The sequence below is a fragment of the Doryrhamphus excisus genome, chromosome 4, assembly GCF_030265055.1.
Source record: "Doryrhamphus excisus isolate RoL2022-K1 chromosome 4, RoL_Dexc_1.0, whole genome shotgun sequence".
NCBI lineage: Eukaryota > Metazoa > Chordata > Actinopteri > Syngnathiformes > Syngnathidae > Doryrhamphus > Doryrhamphus excisus.
This window is the reverse complement of record NC_080469.1, coordinates 5,276,984-5,300,235: the sequence shown is the minus strand read 5'-3', so window position 1 is coordinate 5,300,235 and position 23,252 is coordinate 5,276,984. Positions and strand designations below refer to the sequence as shown.

The 23,252-nt window shown below is 39.5% G+C and overlaps 2 protein-coding genes across 3 annotated transcripts in view; one reads left to right on the top strand and one right to left on the bottom strand.

The window, feature by feature from the left end:
- Positions 1-604: 604 nt before the first annotated feature.
- piwil2 (piwi-like RNA-mediated gene silencing 2) lies at positions 605-17,607 on the bottom strand. Of its 2 annotated transcripts, none has more exons than XM_058070157.1 (24): positions 17,484-17,607; positions 16,023-16,396; positions 15,852-15,948; positions 14,181-14,298; positions 12,687-12,856; positions 12,425-12,509; positions 12,007-12,117; positions 11,197-11,314; positions 10,140-10,264; positions 9,972-10,052; positions 9,789-9,902; positions 8,169-8,357; positions 7,996-8,080; positions 7,726-7,818; positions 7,123-7,263; positions 6,908-7,021; positions 6,210-6,398; positions 6,027-6,128; positions 4,762-4,878; positions 4,155-4,243; positions 3,907-4,012; positions 2,480-2,733; positions 1,459-1,566; positions 605-925 (listed from the first exon to the last, which is right to left on the bottom strand). In XM_058070157.1, exons 2-24 carry the CDS (start codon positions 16,359-16,361, stop codon positions 769-771), a joined length of 3,102 nt encoding a protein of 1,033 aa, XP_057926140.1. In that variant the 5' UTR covers positions 16,362-16,396; positions 17,484-17,607; the 3' UTR covers positions 605-768. The 2 variants fall into 2 exon arrangements, with proteins under 2 accessions (XP_057926140.1, XP_057926139.1); XM_058070156.1 differs by having other exon boundaries at positions 17,416-17,554.
- Positions 17,608-22,084: 4,477 nt separating this feature from the next.
- The window catches only part of htr7c (5-hydroxytryptamine (serotonin) receptor 7c), a 34,195-nt gene continuing 33,027 nt past the window's right edge, over positions 22,085-23,252 (top strand). The window contains exon 1 of the mRNA XM_058071399.1: positions 22,085-22,750. Within this exon, the coding sequence (XP_057927382.1) occupies positions 22,284-22,750 (467 nt within the window). The 5' untranslated portion in view covers positions 22,085-22,283. The remainder of the gene's footprint in view (positions 22,751-23,252) is intronic.

Sequence of the window (23,252 nt, the reverse complement as noted above, 5' to 3'; positions counted from 1 at the left end):
TCCAATGTAACCATTACTTTTACCTTGATCAACTCTGTCTCAACTTGAGCTATTTTTGTTGAATTTTCCTATTATGTTATGTCACTACAGAAAAAGTCCAGAGAGCACATCCAAAGCACCAGAGATCTCTTAAAAGCTGTCAGAGTGGGCCAAAATGCCTCCTGATTCATGTGCAATACTGGTAACTAACTAAAGAGACATCTTACCTCTGTGCTTGCCAACAAGAGTTTCTCCACTAAAACTTTATATGCACCAAAAAAAGATCAATGGATCAAAATTCCTTCTGGTGACTACAGTGGAACCTTGGTTTTTCAATACCTACGGTGCAGATGAGACAGTTAATCTTGCTATATTATACTTGGTTTATACAGTACATTTATACTGCGGTATCCTGTAAGGCATACTCAAATGGGAATGTTACAAAATGAAGAGTTGTTTACTTATGTTTTGGTAAAAGAGATCAAATAATTATTCCCCCCACTGTATCTCAATGCAGCTTCACCATAGTTGTTGTTTGACTAAGATGTGTATGGATTGGTCTTTTTTTGAAAAATTTAATATTTTTTATCCAACATAGTAAAAAAAAAAAAAGACCAAGTCCCTTTAACAATTTTTTATTAAACATACATAATAAAACAACAAAGTACAATAGCACTAACTTTAGTATTTAACCTTAGTAGTTAACTTTTCTTTTAAACATACAACACAATTTAACAGAAGTATTTCTTTTAAAACAGTAGAACAAGTATAACAGTCAGAGTATAATATTCAAAGAAAAAACAACTTGTCTGCCAGCTGGATGGCTGGTTCAGAGTGCAGGTACTCGCCTGAGAGGTATGCTAGTTTGTGTGCGTATTTGCACGGTGCTGGAACACGAATAGTGCCTGGCCAGTTCCAGTACAAATGGCACATCTTGAATGTCAACCTGCGGTGGTAAAAAAAAAAAAAAAAGTCAGTTAATAAAGAATGCTTAGATACTGGTATATTGACAAAAATGTATGCCGACCTTTGGTTGTTTAATTAAAGCAACAAAATATGCATCACTGGCCACAATGGCTGTCAAACATCCAGGAATGTGTATGACTTGGGTGCACAATTTTGAAATCATTTTGCATTTTGGGACAGTATGTACTGGGGATGTTCCGATCAGGATTTTATGCTGCTAATAACGATCCCGATAATTAATGTGTGAAATCGGCCGATACCAATACCGATCACATACATGCAGTGTAAATGTACTACTGTCTTTATTAGCGTTCACAAAGTTTTTTTCTTGTGAGAGCTACAAAATGGAAATGGCCAAGAGCTACTCATTTTGGTAACATTTTTTTTCACAGACACATACGTGTACATAGCCTTTCCTCTTGTTTTCTGCATGCATACATACACACACACACTCAAAATCAACAAATTTTAAAAGTATTTTGAATCATATTAGGGTAAACAGGTTCCAGATACCTTTGCAAATGGTCTGGCATGAGGTTTGCTGTGTTGTATAGGGTAATGTAGTGGGTAGGAAGTCCACAACCCTGACGAATTTGATGTGCCAGAAGATAGAAGTCCACCCTGTGTGGGGAAAAGGAAGACAAACTTTTAACAGCTGCACTTTAGTTTAATGGTTTGAAATAGGAACCTATGACTTTCGCATCAACAGGAGCGCCAAGAAGAAACGTTTTGTATAGAGAAGTATTTTGTCGAAGGAATGCTCTACTGAAATAAACATGTCAAAATGACGGCAAAAAGGTCCTCCTAGGGAGCGTGAATGCAACCTAGTGGGATTACATGAGTATAGCAGAGCATACTAGTGCGACTGTGTGTGTGACTGTTTACCGCTTTAATGTAAGCCGCTAACATGCATGCAGGTTCTGTTAAAAGGACACTTCATTCCACGTTCTCTAAACAAACTATAAGGGTGTAAATAATATATTATACTGACATGACTGACTGAATTAAATTACATTGGTGACATCTTTCTTAAATTACAAGCATGGGCATTGTTTGTTGAAGATTTTGTAGCAATGTGTGCAGATGTTGACATCCCATTTGAAAAGTAAGCCAGGCTACATCACTTTCTCAATTAGTAGACAAAATTTAATTTCAGAAATTTAATGGCATTTAATGGTCATTTTATTTACTAACCCAAAAAGCACAGACTATGCTTATAAAATAAGTGTAAAAAAAATTAAAGAAAGGAATTCCATTACTCAGCCACTTTAATGGCTTGTGAAGTACTTTTCTGTTGGGATGTCACTATTATGACATGCAGTTTCTTTTCTACTTTGGTGGACATTAGCTGCCCCGGTGTTGGCAAAACTAAAAAGAAAAATAAAAAGGTCTAAAAAAAAAAAAAAAAGAATGAAAAAAATTATTCACTGCAATGTGTATAGATTCAAGCCCCATGCGTTGTTGATGGCAGCCATATTTTTAAAACAATCTTGCTGCAATTTTAGACTTTTATGTAAAAGACTTAATTACTGACCAGTCTTTCTGAGTGAGTGTGTGATCCAGAACAGTTCCAGGTGAAGGTGTGCCAAAGCTGTTTCCAACCCAGGAATAAAGGGTGGTGCTGATTCGCTTTTGGACAACAATAAAGACAAGCTTCGGCTCATAGCTGGGGAATGTCTCAAAGCATTTGATCAGCTGTGGAATCTCGTATTGCTCAACCATCTTAAGCTGTCCGTCAGACACTCCATCCCGATATACCACAATCCTTTCTGGCAAATTGTGGTTCATCTATAGAGAAAAATATTAATAGAATACAAATTGTTACTACAATACATTGTTCTCTAAATCATTAAATTGATTAAGTGGTCTCTTCATGCAATTGACAAAATCTTCTCAACGAGAACCTAAGGTTCGGGGAAACTGTTTGCCTTGACGGAATATTCACTGATAGTTACATGATGGGCAGTCGGGGGAAGTGAAGGGTTATGGCGATTCTTTCCTTTGAAGACATCGAAAACACCTACCTATTCGGAATCATAACAAGTCTTTTGCTGATTGGGATTAGGCATTGCCCTGGGCCCAAACCTGACAAAAAACTGCATGGGAATTTGACTAAAAGTCTTTGAACGCCAGAAACCCAAACTGTGCGTACAGACCAAAAATATACTGACCTATAAAAAGTGACATACCCACACATTCACACCTTTTGTGCTTAATCTGCTCTCTAAACATGCATATGCAACAACACCCCATACCATGCTCTCTCCACTTCACCATGAATGGTCAATGCTAAGTTGCTTATGAATGTGGCGTCCATATTTAATGACCTTGAATCATGGACCATTACCTCGGCCAAGAACCTGCCCTTTTCCCTTGCCTCTAATTGGGAGCCGACCGTGGACCCGAAAAGGAAGCTTGTCTTCACACAGGACGTGGCAGTGACCCTGCTCCGACCAGACATGGTCCTGATATCGAGGAGCACGAAAACCATTATAGGTCGCTGAGAATACGGTGCCCTGGGAAGACAGGCCAGCCAAGTTCCACAAACTGAAGAAAGTCAAGTACCAAGACCTAAGCGATGAAGTGGTTTCAAAAGGGTGGCACGCAACCACCACTGTTGAAGTGGGCTGCTGTGGGTTCCTGGCAAAATTATTGCGTTACTTCCTCCAGCGGGTTGGGCTGGAACCCAAACAGCTGAAGAAAGCTACAGCAGTTGAGTCCAGCTCAAGATGGAAGAGAGTTGGAACCCCTCTGCAGGCAAAGCCTAGTTTTTTCCTCCTCCGCTCTACTCTTGTTCTTCCCTTTCCAATACCCCTTTTATCGTCCAGTATATATTCTATATGTGCGGATTGTACAATTTTGTTTGTACCTCCATACAAGTGACAAGGAGAGGCCATTGTCATTGCGACGTAACTTACATTAGATTAGAAAAAAAAATCATCAATCAATATTGATGTATACCTCATGGTACTTGTGCAGTGCAGCCAATAAGCAAACAGTGAAGCCATTGATGAGTTCCTCACTGGGTCTCTGAAAGGTTACTCTGGAGTACCAACGAGTCAGTGCGCTATAAAAAACAAACAAACGAAAAAAAAAACTTAGACCTTCAAGATACCCAAGTAACTACTATTCATAAACAATACCAATCATACACAGAAGGACAGAATATACAGAACATGCAAAACCGAACAAAGGGGCAAATTATTTACCTGTTCATGCTTGCGACAAAGCCCATGACAGATTGGTGAGCCTTGCTGGTGTCATGGTGGACATCAACTCCCACCACCATCAAATTTTTCTATTGGAAGTGAAAAGCATGTTTCACTACGGCACAACCATTAACTGCACAAAAGACAATTTGTCTGTGAGGCTTGTTATTACAGCTTTGTACATTATAAGTAGGGCTGTCAAAGTTTAAGGGCAACTGCATTTTTTTCTTTTAATTTTGCCCATCATTCCGAATCCTCATGTGAAACATACCAGCAGCAGTAGGAGCTGAAGGCATTGTGAAGAGTGACGCCGAGGAGGAGGGGAATAACTCAAAAAGTAACCCCCCCCCCCCCCCCATGCTTTGTGTTCATAAAAAACAACAGGATAATCTTAAATGGAATAATTTAAATTGCAATGACAATATAGGAGGGACAAAATTGTCTTCCCAAATCATTAGGTCACAGGTAACCAACATTCTGTTTCTAATAACATGCAATAAAATGCTGAAACCTCACAGTATTCTTTGAAAAACAAGGTAATTCTACTAATTTCAGCGCTGTACTGAAATTACTGTAAAGAGGTGTTGGTGCAAAGCATGGGACTCACCAGGGGGACATTGACAGTCCAAAGTTCTCCTCCTAATTTGCTGTTCATCTGCAGGAGTATTTTTTGAGCAATGCTCTTCAACTTCTGCTGCTGGGAAATTGTACGGACGTTGATGGCCTAACCAGAAAACACAAATTAGTCAAGAATATATATATATATATATATATATATATATATATATATATATATATATATATATATATATATATATATATACACTAGGGCTGTAAAAATGTGTTAACTAATTTATTTCATGAATTACGTTAACATTTTTAAGCATTATTAACACATGCGCACTGGAGTAAGAACACCTCGGGTCCGACGGTTCTGTGGTCATAGCACAGTGGAACACAGTGGAGCGTTCTCACAGTCCCACAGAGCCTGACACTGTTTTATAATTCCTTTCTGTCTTTCACATTCTCAGTGGGAATGGGAATCCCAGAGGATTTGTGTTTCTCCCAAAAGATAATGTACAGTGAAATGTTAATATCAAAACTTAATATTTTCTTGAAAAAACTGGCGCCTAAAGAGGTAATTCAGATGTACAATTTTCTTTGTGGTGTATTTCAGCTTGACTGACATTCAGTTCATTTGGAGCTCTTAATACATACAAATACATATGACCTTTCTATTCATTAAAATACAGTATAAATGGGCATATTTGAGATAGTTGCTGATGGTGATTAATTATTATTAGTATCAGTAGATGTCCTGTATTCATTTCCTTGGTGTTGGTGGTGTATAATTTGTTAATCTGACACCATCACTATGATTATGCCCATTCATTTTCAATTGGAACATTTTCACAGAAAATATGAAATTACACAATATGGGAATATTTTCAAAAGTCTGAAAACGTAGCTCAGTTGTGGTTTGGATTTGTTTGAATTGGTTAAGAAATGGACTAGTCAAAAACTTCGACGGAATAAGAAGTTATAGGAAGAATAAATAGATGAAAATGGCTGACTACAATAACATGTGTGAAAGCTTTATATATGCCTTCCCGACAGTCCGTGCTTAATGAAGCTTTTGGTCAGCATATATAAATGAAATTCTGTGCACCCAGAGGTGACTGTGTGTCGCTGGGTACATTGCAAAAACATACACACATACAGGTAACTTCTGTTTTGAGCTAATGTCTCACACAGATACACTAGTGGTTCAAACTGAATGAAAAATGGAGCCAAAATGGATGATACTTTGCAGCAAACTTTTATAACGTGACAGGCAAAGTCAATTTTTTGCTTCTAATTTTTTCCTTTTACCTGTGATGGGATGGGACTTGTAACACAGCAAAGCTTCTTGATGGCACTGTAGAGATCATTTCTGTTCCCGACTAAGATGCACACTATAAGCTGCAAATTAGGCTGTTAAAACATGAATGGGTTGGGTTGAATTATACATTAAGCAGTTCTTTTTTTTTAAACATTTCTTGTATAACATCTTACCTCACTAGTGAGCCGAGAGTGGATGCTCTTGACATATGTTTCTGTGCGATCATCCCTCAGCTCCACACACATAGGACGATCCACTTGCACACCAAGAGGGCCACCCACCTTGTTGAAGGTCAAAATCAACTCTTCAGCCTGGTCTGCACAGCGACGAGGGTAGAAGATGGCCCACATTTTTAGGGGGATCTTAAAGAATAATTTGTCAATAAGTGAAAAAATAAATACAAGACAAACACCAAGATGAAACTGTGAAAAGATGTAGCAGACATTAGATCTATTAGCCACCTGTGGAATACCCACTACTATGTTGTTATACTTAAAGGGAACCTTTTATGCTCTTTTTTCAACCCTTTATATTAAGTTGTGGACTCCTATAGAGCAGCCACACAAAATAATCAGCTCTAGATACTTCCAGAATATGCACCTATTCCGAAAACCAAAACTGAGCATAATAGGTGCCCTTTAAAAGGGATAGTTGTGTTTTTTTTTTACATGTTGTATGACATCCCCAAAAGCAGTCTAGTGCATCAACTGACTTACCCACCTTACCCTGCCAATCAATTAACAACACGTTAAGTAACACATGCCGCTGTTTTGCAGGTGAGCATATTGCTAATGAGACAGCAGAGTCAAACTTCCACAGGAGATATTTATCTGTTCGAGGTTTCATTTCTTTACTCATGCCTGTCACTTACAGAGCTGATTGAAGAAAGCCTGACAACCTCTCTGGACCAAGACCCATCAGCACCAGTGGTAAATGATGAAGTCTGAACGCAAATGGTTTCAATAGGCAGTGTTCTACCCCTCACCTGAAACGTAATGAAATTCAACTTAACCAAGCTGGCCTTCACCGTTTACACGTTTTAGTGCAAAATAAGCTGAATATCATCTGCCAATAGTATGGCCTTACCAGAAGAATTTCTGAGACAAACTCCAAGCCCCATTGGGTGACTTCCTTCAGACTGTCAGGGTTGGTGCTTATGTTCTTCAGAAGTTGCTTTATTGAATGTGTGTGCTGCTCACCATTTACATTGATGTGCATTGTCAGGTCCTAAAACATGTACATAAATCAAACACAAAGATATTATGCATAACAAACATGGAAAAATACAGGTATGTAATCTAGAACATTCTCATCAAATTTGGAATTTTGCCCATCATTCACAATGCTTTTGTGAAACATGAACGTACATTTCTTTCCCTTTTCTGTACATTATAACACATGAAAACGAGTTAATATGAGCTAGCTAACAATGACGTCATTGGGATACACCTATTTCAAACTATGAAGACCTAAAAAAAATTATTGATAAATAAATAAAATATTGATATACATGCTGTGATAATGCATTAACACGTATAGTGATAATACGTAATAGTTGCAGTATCTTGCCGTATTTTGATGGTTTAAAACAGTATCTTTCCTAGGGCGCATTGATACACATACTTGTGCATTCATTTATCAATTTGTTCATTCTTAAAAAACAATTCTAAACATGCTGATCAAATTTACCTTCATTGCTCTGAAATCCTTCCTCATATTTTCTGGGATTCCAGTCATGTAAGAAAGCTCAGGTACTATGAGGATCTCTCCAGTAATGACTTGCTGCAATTAGTAAGTGTTATTAAATTACTACATGTGGCAACAATATGGCAATGTGTTAAGGATCTTATTCCGGTTAAAAAGACAATTAAAGTATGGATAAAAGGTAATCCATATGATTATATTATGATATTCCATGTTGTAGATTATGTTGTACATAAAATAGACTGAAAAAATAACCTTTCCTCCTGGCTTGGACCGCTGCTTTGGTTGGTGCATGAGAAGAGGTTGGTCCATCTCTTTGATGGTAATCCCATAGTTCTTGCTGTAGTGCATTCCACAATAAATGTTGAAAAAAGGTCTTATTTGAAACTTAAAAAAACTGACACTCCTTTTGATAACCTCAAAAGTACCTGTAGTAGTCCACAAATGTAGTTTTTGTACCATCCATCAGCGTGAAGGTGTCTTTGGGTGATTTGTCCCATTCAATGGCATCGACGCGATAGGTATGGTTATTGTATCGGGTGATGATAATACTACCAACTAGTTCCTTGGTACATTCATCTCTGAATTTCTCTTTGCTTTGCTGGTAGAGAATGTTCCTGGCAAAAAGAAAACAATTCAATGGAAATCCTTTTAAATTTACATACCAAATATTTCCTTTGTGTATATGGGGTAAGATTTCAATACAAAAAAAAGTCAGGTATCAGAATGTGTTTGCATGGGACGTTGTGTCAATACAAAGAGTCCAGAAGATCCATCAAGTGGATAAACTACCACTTTGTAGTTTGCTACACATTGGAAAAAAAAATCGGTATTAGCATCAGCCTGAAAAAAAAACCCACATCGGTCGATCCCTACTACACACATACTATGGCATTCAAAATATGCAGTATAACCTCAGAACTTGAACAGTTCAGCAGTCAAACAATTCTGAAGTCAAGCTAAAATATCAAGGAAATGTATAAAAGTTAATGCTTTTGTGTTTCACGGTTCAAAATTACTTTAAAAGGAGACGTATTTTGCTCATTTTATTTTTAGATGTGGACTCCTTTAAAGCACCTACACATAACCAGCACAGAAAGCTTTCTAGTTCTTCCAGAATCAGAACCTATTCCAGCTTTATTTCTTTAGATTTCATGCTTCCAGTGAAAACGGTTTATTTAAATGTATTCCACCCACAGCTGCCTCCAGGCACGGCTACTCCACTGTGGTTGGCCACATTACCAGTGCTTAGAAAGACTTTCGGTGTTGTGCAGCAAGCTGCAAACTCAACTTTAAAGGAGTTGATAATAAACTGTAGTTTATGTTTTTAAAAAGTCCGCTTTTAACATACAGCCATGTGTTGGATCCCAAATCCGAGGATTAGAGACTGGACAGTCCAAAGTCCGAAAAGAGGTTACTTCAAGATGTCTCTCATAAGCAGGGTTAGCATTTTAGTGTTCTATAGCATCGGTAAGGTCTAATGGGGTCATGACACGTGACCCCTCAAATTAGTTATGAGTTATTCGTTGCCTGGTTGGGGGTCCAGATCAGGGAATGTCGTTACTTGCCAGCTTGTTAAAGCCCTTTGAGACACTATTGTGATTAAGTCTATATAAATAAACTTGACTCTTACACACGGCCATCATCATCATCATCATCTACAGCGGTATATTGACCACCATTACTATTGCTTTTTTTTTACTATTAGAAGTGTATTCTGCGTATAAGCGTGTACAAGTGCATACCGCATTCTCCCGCAGCTGTGACAATTTCTCCTTTAAAAAACAAAAACTTAGGGTTTTTGTTTATTCTTGTTAAACTCGCCATTGTTAATTTTGAACTGTGAAAGTGATTGACATCATCTTTGTTGTTCATGTTGATTCAGAGGAATAATGTTTGCAAGCTAAGCGTATTTATTGAAAGCTTTTCATCTCCAAAAAGGGAGGTGCTGCAAAAAAAAGGTTTGGGAATCACAGGGTTAATCGGAGACTCTAAATTGTCCATTTGTATGAATGTGGGTGTGAATGGTTGTTGTAGCATTAACTCACATGACATCCAGTACAGAGTCATTACGCAAGACTTTGTGAGAGACATCCACACACAAGTACAGACCGCCGTCTGTATGTTTGATACTGGTTGAATAGCCTGGCCACACCTGCAGGCTACGAAAACAAATGACACAGGATAATTTGAATGATTCCCCTATGACAACAATTTAACATGTTACTTACCGATGTTTTCCAAGAACTATTGCACTTTCTGGATCATAATGATTCCTCCCTACCAGCTTCAGTCCAAGTATTTTCATGATCCTTGTGAGAAGGGGAGGGGGGCGGACGTTCAAAGTAAATGTACTTAAAAAAAATAGTTTTTTCTAAAATGATAATTAAAAAGCTTACCTCCTGAGTACAACATTGTAGAGAGGGATGCATAGATCAGAGCTGGGTGGCAAAATCTTTGTCAGCTGAATTTTTATTTGGATTTCCTCATTGTCAGTTCTTCTGAAACTCTTGAGAACCACCTCCTGTGCATTAACCACATGCTACCTTTAGGACATTACCACAGAGTTTCTAACAGAACAAAAAAACTATAAAACATGAGCATCCCTGTGTCAAAGCCACATCAAAGGCTATAAGGCTATTATTTTAGATTAAATCCATTCAAAAATAGAATTAATATTTGAATATTTTATATCACTTTAACACACAGGAGTGGACCGATAGAATGGTTGGTTGTAGGGATACAGAGCATCAGGGATTTATGCTGCCGCTGTACTCCTGCGCAGTATGAAGGTAAGTGGACGGAGGACGCTACCCAAGACGTTAGGGCAAGACACCACACTGCACATAGTATGAGCCACAGGTGACCATCTTGGAAGCCCAATATTGAACATGAATATGTAGGTACACTGCCACTGAACCGAGAAACAACCTTTTCAACTAAAGAAGTCTAGATCACGCAATAAAAAGGAACTTGGACACGACTCAGTTCAATGCAACAGTCTCTTGTGAGTTCGGAACAAGGTAAAAAAAAACATTTAAAATCTAGCATTTTATAGCATTTACTTAATCGGTTTGCCTGCTTCATTCACACCAGTTAGACATCTCTTTCTTCTGTGTGCAAATTGCATATCGTATATATAGCTCTAAACATAACCACCACTTACACTATGTACTATGTCAACTTAAGAAATAAAACACTAAATAATTCAACCAATTGGCCTTTCATTACTTAGTCAAATGTTTTATTTTTTCTTATTATTTGTCTTTGTTTTATCCGATTAATCAACAAACATTTTGGGTGGAATACTTCATTACTAAACTCGATTATTAAAATAATAATGTACTTCTCTACCATAACATGGATTTGTGGGTTATGCTGTACATGCTTGGGGCCACAGAATTGTGCGTGCATATAAATGTATGGCCACAGGTGTGAAACCTTTTGTATACTTACATTCTTCAGTTGTAGAGGAAGGTAGAGTATAGAGCCATCAAATGCCATGACCTCCCCAGTGGTTGAAGAGTGATCCTTCATCATGCCAAATCGCATTGACATGGATTCAATATTTGGTCTGAAATTGGACATTTTCAAATATTCAGTAAAATATATAAAGTGTCCTATGACAACCATACAGGTTAAGTGTGTGGATGATTTTGATTCTTTACTCTGTTAATTCCTCCATGTAGAAATAAATGCAGGAGATATGCTTTATGTATATACACACTTTTATACTTTAAAACAGTTCTGAAATGGTTTGGCTGTGGGACCCACAATTACCCTTCAATGACAAACTTTAAAACACAAGCTTTAAAAATAAAATTCTCAAATCTTTTCATTTGCTACCAAAATACATATAAATATGTCTTTGTGTTGTTGCACAAGAGGCAAGCAGAGGTGATGACGCAAGTAAATAGAATAGATCATGTTTAGTGGAGTTTTAAGCTGTAAAAATGGCCACAAGGTGGCAGAGGTGCATTTGATCAGCGCTCGGCCTGCATCGTTCCCATGTGTTAAATGGCTCCACAGCAGAGAGTGGAAAAGCATGGCATGTAGCATGCAGAAGGTGAAGCACTGAAAAGAAACTTCAAAGACACACACCGTATTGTCATACGATCTGCACCGTATCTGGTAACCTTAATTGTTGGCATAATTTTAATATGCACAATACAGCAAAGTACATCTAAACACAGTACACAAATAACTTTGTTGCACTTGTGTTTAAAAGTCTGCTGAAAAACAAAGGCCATAGTGAGTGATACTTACATAAATGTCACATGGTACTGATAAACAGCTTTGTTCTTGCAGTGGATTGAAATGTGATTGGAGCCAATAGTTATCGGAGTTCCTTTGGATCCAGCCTTGTTGAGCGGTGCACTGACCATTAAAACACACAAACCAACATATTTTGGCACAGCAGTACATGAATATTGGCATTCAATTTCAGCCATAACATTACAAACCATTTCATTCTACTGCCTTAATTGAAAATAAACTGATCTACAAGCCAACATAAAGTGATGGTGCCCACAACCGTAGGCTAGCAACTTTGATATTGCTATGTAAACAATACAGTACTGTAATATTGCTAATTAAATAACTCAGACTATATAATGCGGTAAAACATAGTTGTAGTTTAACATTAAGAAGGCAACAACCAAAAAAATATAACAAATCCTCTTACCGGAGTGTCTCTATTTTAAACTCTTTCTTTCCTGGTTCAGTGGGGTCTGGTACTACCTGCGCAGTGGACAGTGGGGGCCCAATTCCTAAACAAAATTGGCATTTAAAAAAATGTTATCGCTCTCTGTTAAAATAAGGCTAACAAAAACTGACTTCATGTCAAAAAAAAATCAGCAGGGAATCAATTCTGATGTTCTCTCATCCAGTACACATGAAGACTAGACAATGTGTGACAGACGTGCACACACTTTGAGGCAGATTACCTGTGTCAGCAATCTGACAGCGAGCATGTACTGCAGGGTCAGAGCTAGTAGAACCAGTATCAAGAGGAAACGGAGAAGAACGTAAAGGACTTCCTCGTGCCATTCCAAGCAGGGGCATTGCTGCTATTCCGAGCCCCATCATTTTTGGGGGGATTTCTTGACCAAGAAAGCTGTAAAAGACAGACCATATTCATTCAGTTCTGAGTGCAAATTACTTTTGATTCATGATTTTAAAAACTACAGTTCAGTGTAAAAATTACAGTTCATCAACAGTGTTTTCACAATTTTTACTTTTTAAACTGATTTTTTCTGACACCACTGATGTCACAACCTGTAGTCTCAACTGGAGCCCGACCGATATGGAACTTTTGGAGCTGATATTGAGGGCTGAAAAAAGCCAATACAGACGGTATATTGGCCAATATACTGTATGTGAAAAGAGCATTGATATACTGTACATGAAGATAAATTCTTATAATACCCAAAATACTATTTCAACGCAAATAAGCAGAAGACTACCAAATGAAAATAAGGCATGAAAACATGCCTCTGCCATTTACTTTTAGGCGTTGCCATAAATTGTAGTGTTCCCTGGCCCTGGCTAACCACTGCATCTAACGTAACACCCCCACACTTTACTCATCCCGTTACCAATATCATTGATATATTTACGAGCTAGTGAAAAGTTCCATCTGAAGCCACTATTTGCAAACAGCTGCTGATAACAAATGGTGATGAAAACAACAGTGAAAAAAAAATAAAAATAAAAGCTGTATCACATAACCAGACTTAATACAAAAGGGAATTAAACAAAACTAATGCGTGGATGTGTGAACTGATTCACAGGTAGGCTGTGTATAGCTGCATATGCAGTATCTTCACTTTAAAACGCTCTCTAAAACGTAAACGTAAATTCTTGACAGCGTGGCACTAAACTGTGGTGTTATATTGTTTTACAAAGTCACAGCTATACATGGTGTAAAAAAAAAAAGTTTATTTTGCCTCATCTCCAAGGGGGACTGAGAGACGCACTGAAAAAAGCTATATATCGATAATATTGGGTATATTTTTCACATATATTGATTAATCAGTCACGTCATATCGGGCCACCGATATATTAGTCAGGGTCTACTCAACAGACTCAGAAATGCACAATAGAATTCATGACACATTTTACCATAGAAAACTACTAAGACTTTGGACAAAATAATCCAAAAGTCAAACAAAGAACATGCTAGTCTACTACATGTGTGGACATATCACAATAACCTCTCCCAATTAATGACAGGAGCCCATTTACGTAGCACATTCAGGACTAAAACATCAAAAGTAATTTTACTAGTTCCAATCATATTCATTCATGTGATATTAAGGTTTTAAAATGTTTGTTTGCAATTGGCGTAAATGGTGTAAACTGATGAGAAATACTGTATATACAAAAATTAGAAATTACAAATCTTATTAGAAGTGAGCATGTGATCTTGCCAGTCCTACCTGCTTCCTCTGCCCATCACGTCTTGCGTGGCACCCCTCATCTGTAGCCTACTGGCTGCCACACATACATCTGTACTTGGCTTCTTCAACTCCTCTGTTTCTCCAACTGCTCCTCTTCCTGCAAAAATGGCAACTCAGCTTCACAGTTGACATGAGAATAGCGATACTGTATTGGCAGGATGATGTTTTCATACCAGACATCTGACATCGCATTACACAGCATTTCTTACTGACAAATGACTAACAACTCCACAGGTTGAACAATACTGTAAGTCAGCAACAGCATGTCATTCTGATTGACCTACAAACCATTTTATGTCCTTTGCATTGTGAGCTGCAGAGATGTCTGTAGAAAAACCCAGCTGTTACCATACGGACGAGGGCCCTCAGTCATAAGGGATGCCCACGGTAATCTCCATGTAACCAGCTGTCATTTGACAACCCTGCACCACCTGAAGGGTCATGATGGACCCCCCACAGAGCCAGGTAGAAAACATCAAGTGGAATCTTCTTGTCATAAGTAACCTAATGTGCCTATTTTTGTTTTAGATTTTATATGTTATTCTATATTTTTAAACAGTGCTACACATGGACGGGCAGTTTTGTGGCATTGAAGGAGACGAGGTCTTTGAATTTGTTTTTGAAAGCCTTTTCCCGCAGTTGTGATCTGACGGTTATTGCACTGCAGTCGGCACCAGTAAGGGCCTTCATATGTGACCCTGTGTCCTTGCGGAAAGCCAATCGGATCCTCCGGCTCAGCGCAGGTCACTTGACTTTTTTGTTCCGTAATGCTCAAGCCCTTTCAAAAAATGTAAAATGTCTTATCTTACTGCCTCCAACCTCAGCAGCAATGGCACGCTGCCAGAGGCTTTGCTTATGCAGCTCGATGATCTGATCACGTTCAAGAAGAGAAAGCGTCTTAGGTTTGGCCATCAGGAAGGCATGACTGTGTGATTGCATGACAAAGAATTTTGAGCAGATTTGGGCTTTTGTAGCCTGTTGTCTTATACTTTTAATCAGGTGAAAAACAACCCTTTTCAGTTTATTATTTTAAATTACAAGTTTTGTCTCACTCTCTCTTTGTGCTTTTGCATTTTGAGTCGCACTACTTAAAACCTTAAATGTGCAAAATGCATATTCTGGAAAGACTTTGATCAAGTCTGTATCAATATGCAACACCATAGGGCAATTGCTATGGCTCCTTATTGTTTTCGGTCATGTGAAATTTTAGATTTAAGCTTGGGTTATGCTTGACGCATGTATCAGTCAGAGACAACAGCATTTATAGTCAGTGTGTCATGTTGCCGCTGTTAGCCCCCCCCATTTTCCCCAAACGATATGGGGGCAGTGTTTGGTGTTTACAGCATGCTTACCACAACACACCACATTAAAAGTAGAAAGCGTTGATGCAAGTCTGTTTGATAATATGATCATAGCCAACCCATCTCTTTCAGAATTGGTGGGGCATTCTTGCCTCCTCTTGGACCACCACTTTTCCCATAACATAATTCAATTCACAGTTGCTACGTTGCAGACAAAATCATTTTTCTACAAAATAGTCAGTGGTTGGATTATCAAGTCTGAAGATAAATTGACATGTGTTGAAACATTTTCACAGTAACTACACACTAAAAAAAGGAGAGGTAGGGTTTTTTTTTTTTAGACACACACCTATGGGTAACGTTACTCTTCCCTGTGCTGGCTCCAAGCCCATTCCCCTGAACATGGAAACCAGTGTAGATCCTTGACCGTGTGTCGGGAAATTATCCTGTAAACAAAGTAAAAACTTTAAAAACAAAAAAACACTTGCACTGAACAGAGATGCATTCAGGCTCCAATTACCTCTTTCATGGTCGGGACATTTTGCGTAAGGTCTTGCAGCATAGTTTCATGACTGGGTGTTTCTGCATAGTGTAGCTCCCTGCTAGGGAGGGTTGTTCCTCTTGATGCACCTTTGTTTGGCTCTGTTGTGGAAAAGAGCCACCCTCTGGCCCGACCGCGTCCTCCATCATCAGGGTGCAGCCCTCTACCCCGTCCAGCTAGAGTAGTGGGTGCTTGACTTTGTTGGGTACCCCAAGGAGCGATAAAACCTAAAGCTCGTCCTGCACCAAGTCCTCTACTGCGTCCACGCAAAGGAATGCCTGCCATATCACTCAAGTCAGGTGGCCTGTTTGGATCCATTTTGTCAACTCAATAATTCTAGTTAACTGCAACACCTGGGAGGTGGGGGGGAAAGGAGCAATATTACTATTATTTTCTCGTATCAATTCATGCTCCTGCCTGTCCGTATAAATATAGGCATCTGTGTTCATAATGATATTCCTTTGGCTTTCTTACTAAAAGGAAAGTTGTTGTCACTTGTTTCGTGTTTACTTTCACCGTCCAAACAGTAAACTCTGAACTTTCTCTTTACCAGCGTTATGCACCTCCTTGGTCAGGTCTTGATCTTGGACGGTTGTAATCGCCAAGGTCCATGGGTCAATCAAAGTAGTGGTGGGCAAAACCGTTCATTTCAGTGAACCGGATAATTCCGGTTAATTCAGTCAAAAAGATCCGTTCATTTCGACGATAGGATAAGACAATCAAGCACGCAGAGTCCCGCCCTGCAAAAGGAACTGTGAACTGACTCTCCAGCCAAAAAAAGCATTTGCAAACAAACGGACTGAACGGGTATTTTAGGGGCGGTGACCTCGTTCATTCTGTTCACAAAAAAGAACTAGTTCTTTTGACTCGTTCGTTCATGGCCGACACACAACTAGATCACAGCTTTTGTCTTGACTCAATGGGGACCAAAGGCACTATTTTCCCATGTAAAATCTTCTCCAGTAAAATTGGAGTTAGTCTTTATAGCCAGAAGTAGACATCTTTTTCTTTCATCAATCTACTAGCTTCCTTTTTAATGTAATGTCAGAAAGGCTAGATGGCGCCATTTTGCGGGATTTCTTTTAATGTAAAACGTGACAAAACCCACATGTACAGTCTCAATTATGCCAAGTACATAGACAATTAGTTTCTGATACGTTTAATTAGTTGAATTAGATAATTAATAAAGACAACTGGCACGTTTCGGCATTAGCATGAACTAAAACGAACACTTAAGATAGCTAGGTGCTGCTGCTGATGACAAGGTCAGGCAATTAGTGAAGTTAATACACACAGCAATGTAATTTCTCCCCGGTCAGTAAAGTAAAAATAACGATACGAACCCGAATAAAACACACACACGTATACATACTCAGATTTAGATGCTCCAAACAGGTTCCTGACGTGTAGGAAAATATGCGCCAAGGTTCACCAACCTACCACGTCAATGCTCTTCTGGTTGTATCCGCCCTTTGTGTTAGACAATCAACAGGTCGGTCGGTCATTGGTTTACTCAACCTGTCAATCACGTTCTTGTAAATTTAAATTTAAAGTGGAGTATGGGCATTGGTCGCTCTCTAGCGGACACAAGTAGTAACAAATTAAGTCTTAATTAGTGGCCACATTCAATTGAATGCGTCACATCTAATCTACATGATATATATAAAGTATATACATTCCTCTTCCACATATAGACACACATTTAATGACTATCAACATTGCTGATGTTATCAATGCTTTCAAACGCAAATACATTTGATACATGATTGATAATGACGTATTAAATTAAATGGCATTGTTCTACCATACAAACTCTGGCTGGGTATGTGTTGCCATCTACTGACACATAAAAATAACTGCAACGTCAATTGAGGCGGAAAACAAACACACACTCAAGGCGTTTAGTGTACATTTCCCACACGTTATGTATCCTGTTATCACAAATCACACACATACACACATTATGTTGCAAATTGCACTACTTAGAATATGTATCAATGGAGACCAGAGACACTGCGGGTTTTCTCTCCAACTGGTTTGTCCAGTAGGTGATTTAATCAATGAGGACCTTCCCTCAAATTGAAGGAGGTGTTAGCTATCGGCTGTAAAGATAAGTAAAGTGTAAAGTGTCTCGGCCCCTCCATTACGTTTGACACCCCTATTTTAGAATGTCATCATCAATAATTCCTTACACATGTTTTTGCTAAGTTACACTGAAATCTAATGCATTATTAAAGCTATACAGTAAAATAAAAAATGTTAATACTTGACAAGAACAACAAGCTACAAGTACAAATCTGATCCACCACCAGTATTTTGGCATAGACTTGAGAACAGACATGCAGCAATGACAACGTTGTCACAAAAGGTGCACGGATTCCATTCTTGGTCTGTGAAGGTAGTTCTTCTTCATTCATTCATTTTCTACCGCTTTTTCCTCACGAGGGTTGCGGGGGGTGCTGGAGCCTAACCCAGCTGTCTTTGAGCAAGAGGCGGGTTACACCGTGGACTGGTGGCCAGCCAATCACAGGGCACATATAGACAAACAACCATTCACACTCACATCCATAGGTATGAATGTGAGTGTGTTTTTGGAATGTGGGAGGAAACCGGAGTACCCGGAGAAAACCCACGCATGCACGGGGAGAACATGCAAACTCCACACAGAGATGGCCGAGGGTGGAATTGAACCCTGGTCTCCTAGCTGTGAGGTCTGCGCTCTAACCACTCATCCGCCGTGCCGCCTGTAGTTCTTCTTTCATTATTGAAATAATTTTAAGCCCTTGTGGGAGAGGGCTGCAGTCCGACTGAGTGGTTAGTGCGCAGGCCACACAGCAAGGAGACCCGAGTTCAATCCCACCCTCGGCTATCTCTGTGTGGAGTTATCTCTGTGTGAGACTCCGGTTTCCTCCCACATTCCAAAAACATGCTAGGTTAATTGGCGACTCCAAATTGTCCATAGGTATGAATGTGAGTGTGAATGGTTGTTTGTCTATATGTGCCCTGTGATTGGCTGGTGACAAGTCCAGGGTGTACCCCGCCTCTCGCTCCAAAAACAGCTGGAATAGACTACAGCACCCTTGTGAGGATAAGCCATAGAGAATGAATGAATGAATGCTTGTGGGACGCTACACAGTGGACGAGTGGTTAGCATGTTGGCATCACAGGCAGCATACCCTCGACCCCCTAGAGAAGATAAGCGGCAGAGAAAATAGATGGATTGATGATTCTGGGATCATCTACGTAAAGCACTGGAAGAATCACATACAGAATGGTTGCTGTGCTTAAGCAGTGAGAGGCTTTTCACTGTGGAAATCTGACCCCTCCTTCTTCCTTACATATACAGATTAGTAATCGTCCTAGTGAAAATGAACCAAATTTTCTTGACAGCAGGAGGCCTGGGAAAAAGTGGCATTCATCTGATGTGACATTCATTACAGACCTGCCTGTCAGACTGCACAGTAGATAATTTGGAGTCAGCAAACCGAGGATGTGGTGGCCTGCATCTTTAGATGGTTGAACAGGGATGACAAGCTGTGGTGGATTGTGGAAGAAAAACTTTCCCAGAGCCGGGAGGCAAAATACACTACTGTTTCTGCCTGGATGATAATGATGATGCAAACAGCCAAATTCCCAAGCTTTCCCATCTGGCCTTAATGTCCCCTAGCTTTAGCATTTGTCATCAGTTGAGTGATTACTCGGTAGACTGCTCTCATCATGCTGCATCATATCAGAGGCTTTCATTTCAATACAGACCTGCCAACATGTACAAATTTATAGTACTCAACATTCAATTTGACTCTTGAATATGCTTATATGTGCTCCGTTTTGTTACATTTTCCCGGTTTTAGTTTCAAGCTCAGTCTGTTCAGTACAGATAAATGACTAAATATAATCGGGGGTTGAGGAAATAAATCTGTCCTTTAGGGGGAATGACAGAAAATAATTGAGAAACACTGGATATTGATTTGGATGCTCAGGAATAACCCAGGAACCACCAAGGCTCAAAAGGCTTCAATTGGATCAATCCAACTGCCAGACAAAGCTTTTTTGCCTTTGCCATCAAGCGATCATGACAGTGTGACAGAAAATTATATTGAATATACATTTTTGAAAGGCTTTAGTCTTAAACTTTTGATTAGCTAGTTTTCTAGTTTTAAAAGCGGTGAGCTTGCAATTTTCACCCCATTCCCTGCAAACACACTCTGTAAATGCTACACAGACAACTTCTTGCTTACACAAACAACCATTCACACTCACATTCATACCTATTGACAATTTGGATTCACCAATTAACCTAATTAAAATTTAAAATTAAACATTCCTTAATATTCATTAAACTTTCAGACCATTTTAGTGTAGTAAATACATCTGCATCTTATACTTTTGATGATGTGTGTTTTTATTTGAGGAGCCCAGAGAGGGGCTAACGTCATTGCAGCACCCCAATGGATGCATTGCTCAGATGCAATACAGTATGGGAAAACTTTTAAGGAGTTGGTTTTTTTTATACTCATATTGGTACATGTTATATTTGAGTATGAAGTTGCTGTATGATGACTTTAGTGACTGCTATATTGTTATATACAATATTTTTATACACTATACTGTTATATACAATCACAGGGCACATATACGCAAACAACCATTCACACTCACATTCATACCTATGGATAATTTGGAGTCACCAATTAACCTAGCATGTTTTTGGAATGTGGGAGGAAACGGGAGTACCCGGAGAAAACCCATGCATGTACGAGGAGAACATGCAAACTTCACACAGAGATGGCCGAGGGTGAAATTGAACTCGGGTCTCCTAGCCGTGAGGCCTGCACGTTAACCACTCAGTCGGAGTGCAGCCCTCTCCCACAAGCAGAGGGATTAAAATTATTTCAATAATGAAAGAAGAACTACCTTCACAGACCAAGAATGGAACTTTGTGACAACGTTGTCATTGCTACAGTTAGGACAAATTGTTACATACAGCTTCTGACTCTTAAACATGGCCAACGCTGGAAAGGCATTGGATTTCAGCGGATTTCATTCATGCTTCACACATGCTTACAAAACAGTCCCATATTTTTCACAAATCTAATAAAAGTTTCACAAAGTTTTTATCATGCTTTGGGGTCTGAATAGCAGTTGTTGTTTGCTAAATACAAGGATGAAGAGTCTTGAACCAGTCATGATGTGCTATATATATCACTATATTGACACTTACTATGGTACCCATTATGTCATTGGATGGTCATATCACCACGTACTTCAGTACGGGACAAAAAAAAGTATAAAATAAAAACAACTCAATACAAAGGGACGAAAAATAAGCATAATAGGTCTGCTTTAAGATGTGTCACAAAAACAGACTGTCAGGACACATGCACTGCTCATATGTCCGTTCCACCTTAAATTTTCCCCTCGGTGGCGACTTGGAAGCCAACTGACAGAGAACATACTTACAATGTAAGTATTTCCATGTGGAACGAAGACAGCTGGGATAGGCTCCAGCACCCCCGCGACCCTCGTGAGGATAAGCGGTAGAAAATGAATGAATGTAAGACGCCTTAACCGAGGGCCAACTGTATAACTGTGGACCTCGTTCCCAACCGCAAAACCCCTTAAACTGAGGACCAACTTTCAACCCTTTTCTTATGCCATTATGCATTCTTGCATTTTTTCTTTACACCTTTGTAATTTCTAAAAATGTGCTGCGGGCCAATAAAAAAAAAAGATAATCAGGCAGTAGATGACCCCTGGGATGAACTTTGAAGTTTGTTCACTTTCTGTGTTCAGTGTGTAGTAATTTGTTTCTGAATAAAAGAAAAAAAACATAATGACTGTGATGGTAAAGTTGTTGTAGGACTAAATAAATTCATGAATCAATAACTGAGTAAAGTTATAAACATTTTATGCATGAAAATGAAAATCCCTCAGTAGATGGACCGTCATCATGAGAGAGAGAGAGAGAGAGAGAGAGAGAGAGAGAGAGAGACGTGCGCTTTGGTGCGCCAATCGAAGTGACGCGCTCATTCTCTTTTTTTTTCTTGCGTTTGGAGCTTAAGTGGCCCTGTTTAGAAAAGTCTCGCCTTCCAGCAGCTGGACCATCTTTAAACCAAGAAGCGATCATCAAAGTGAAAGCAGCGAACCGGACTGGAAAGCAGGGCACACACATCCAAATATGCGCGTTGGAGTGCGCTGGCGAGGCGTCCCTTTTCTTCATTCCAGGGTAGCGTTGTCGTGATGTTCAACACGTCCGGCATTGCGCTCCCTTTGAACAAGAAGGAGGATATTTCCGAAGTTATCAATGGCACTTTGCAGCTTCTTTACAACGCTCCTGTCACCATCGCTCCTACAACCATGTGGAACGAGTCGTGCGGGGAGCAGCTACAGGATTTTGGACGCCCGGAGAAGATCATAATCGGGGTGATGCTGGCCATCATCACGGCAGTCACCGTCATGGGAAATACGCTGGTCGTGATCGCTGTGTGCGTGGTGAAGAAATTAAGGCAGCCTTCAAACTACCTTTTGGTGTCTTTAGCTGTGGCTGACCTGTCTGTGGCCATAGCGGTGATGCCGTTTGTGATCGTGACGGACCTCACCGGCGGCAAGTGGCTTTTTGGAGAAGTCTTTTGCAACATATTCATCGGCATGGATGTAATGTGCTGCACTGCCTCCATAATGACCCTGTGTGTCATCAGCGTGGACAGGTATGTCCTTAAATGAAACACCTAAAGCTTATTTGTTCACAGTGGAACCCAAAATCACGCATAAAGAGACAAATAGATGACCTCAGTGCGCTGCATGCGCTGCCATATCAGATAATGAGCCGTGGGTGAAACGAATCAAATAGCAGGGCATTTTTACTCCAGGGAATGCCTAATTCCAGATCAGCTGATATTGTACTTGTGGTTGCAGTCACTGGAGCAGCAAATGCGCACGCAGACTGTGATTAATTTACGGCACAGTTAATTAATCTGCTCGACCAGATCAAGGAAAATGTTCAATCAGGCATTTGGGATCAGATGCCAAGACGTGTTTTATCACTGTCCTATATTTGAACTCTGGGCATATACCCTGCATGCCTTTTTACATTCATAGAGTGGAGTTTGCCTTTTAGATTTGTAATAGTGCCGCAAAGTTGATAAAACTATTTCCCCTCATACACATATGTCAGCACAACCTTCCTCCAAAAAAGACCTACATCAGGGC

Excerpts from the sequence above, each read along its gene's own strand:
- piwil2 (XM_058070157.1), bottom strand. The coding sequence starts at position 16,361 with ATGGATCCAAACAGGCCACCTGACTTGAGTGATATGGCAGGCATTCCT. Across the intron at positions 7,022-7,122 it reads TTGTCTCAGAAATTCTTCTG|GTGAGGGGTAGAACACTGCC; the intron begins GTAAGGCCATAC and ends ATTACGTTTCAG. Across the intron at positions 926-1,458 it reads ATGCCAGACCATTTGCAAAG|GTTGACATTCAAGATGTGCC; the intron begins GTATCTGGAACC and ends TTACCACCGCAG.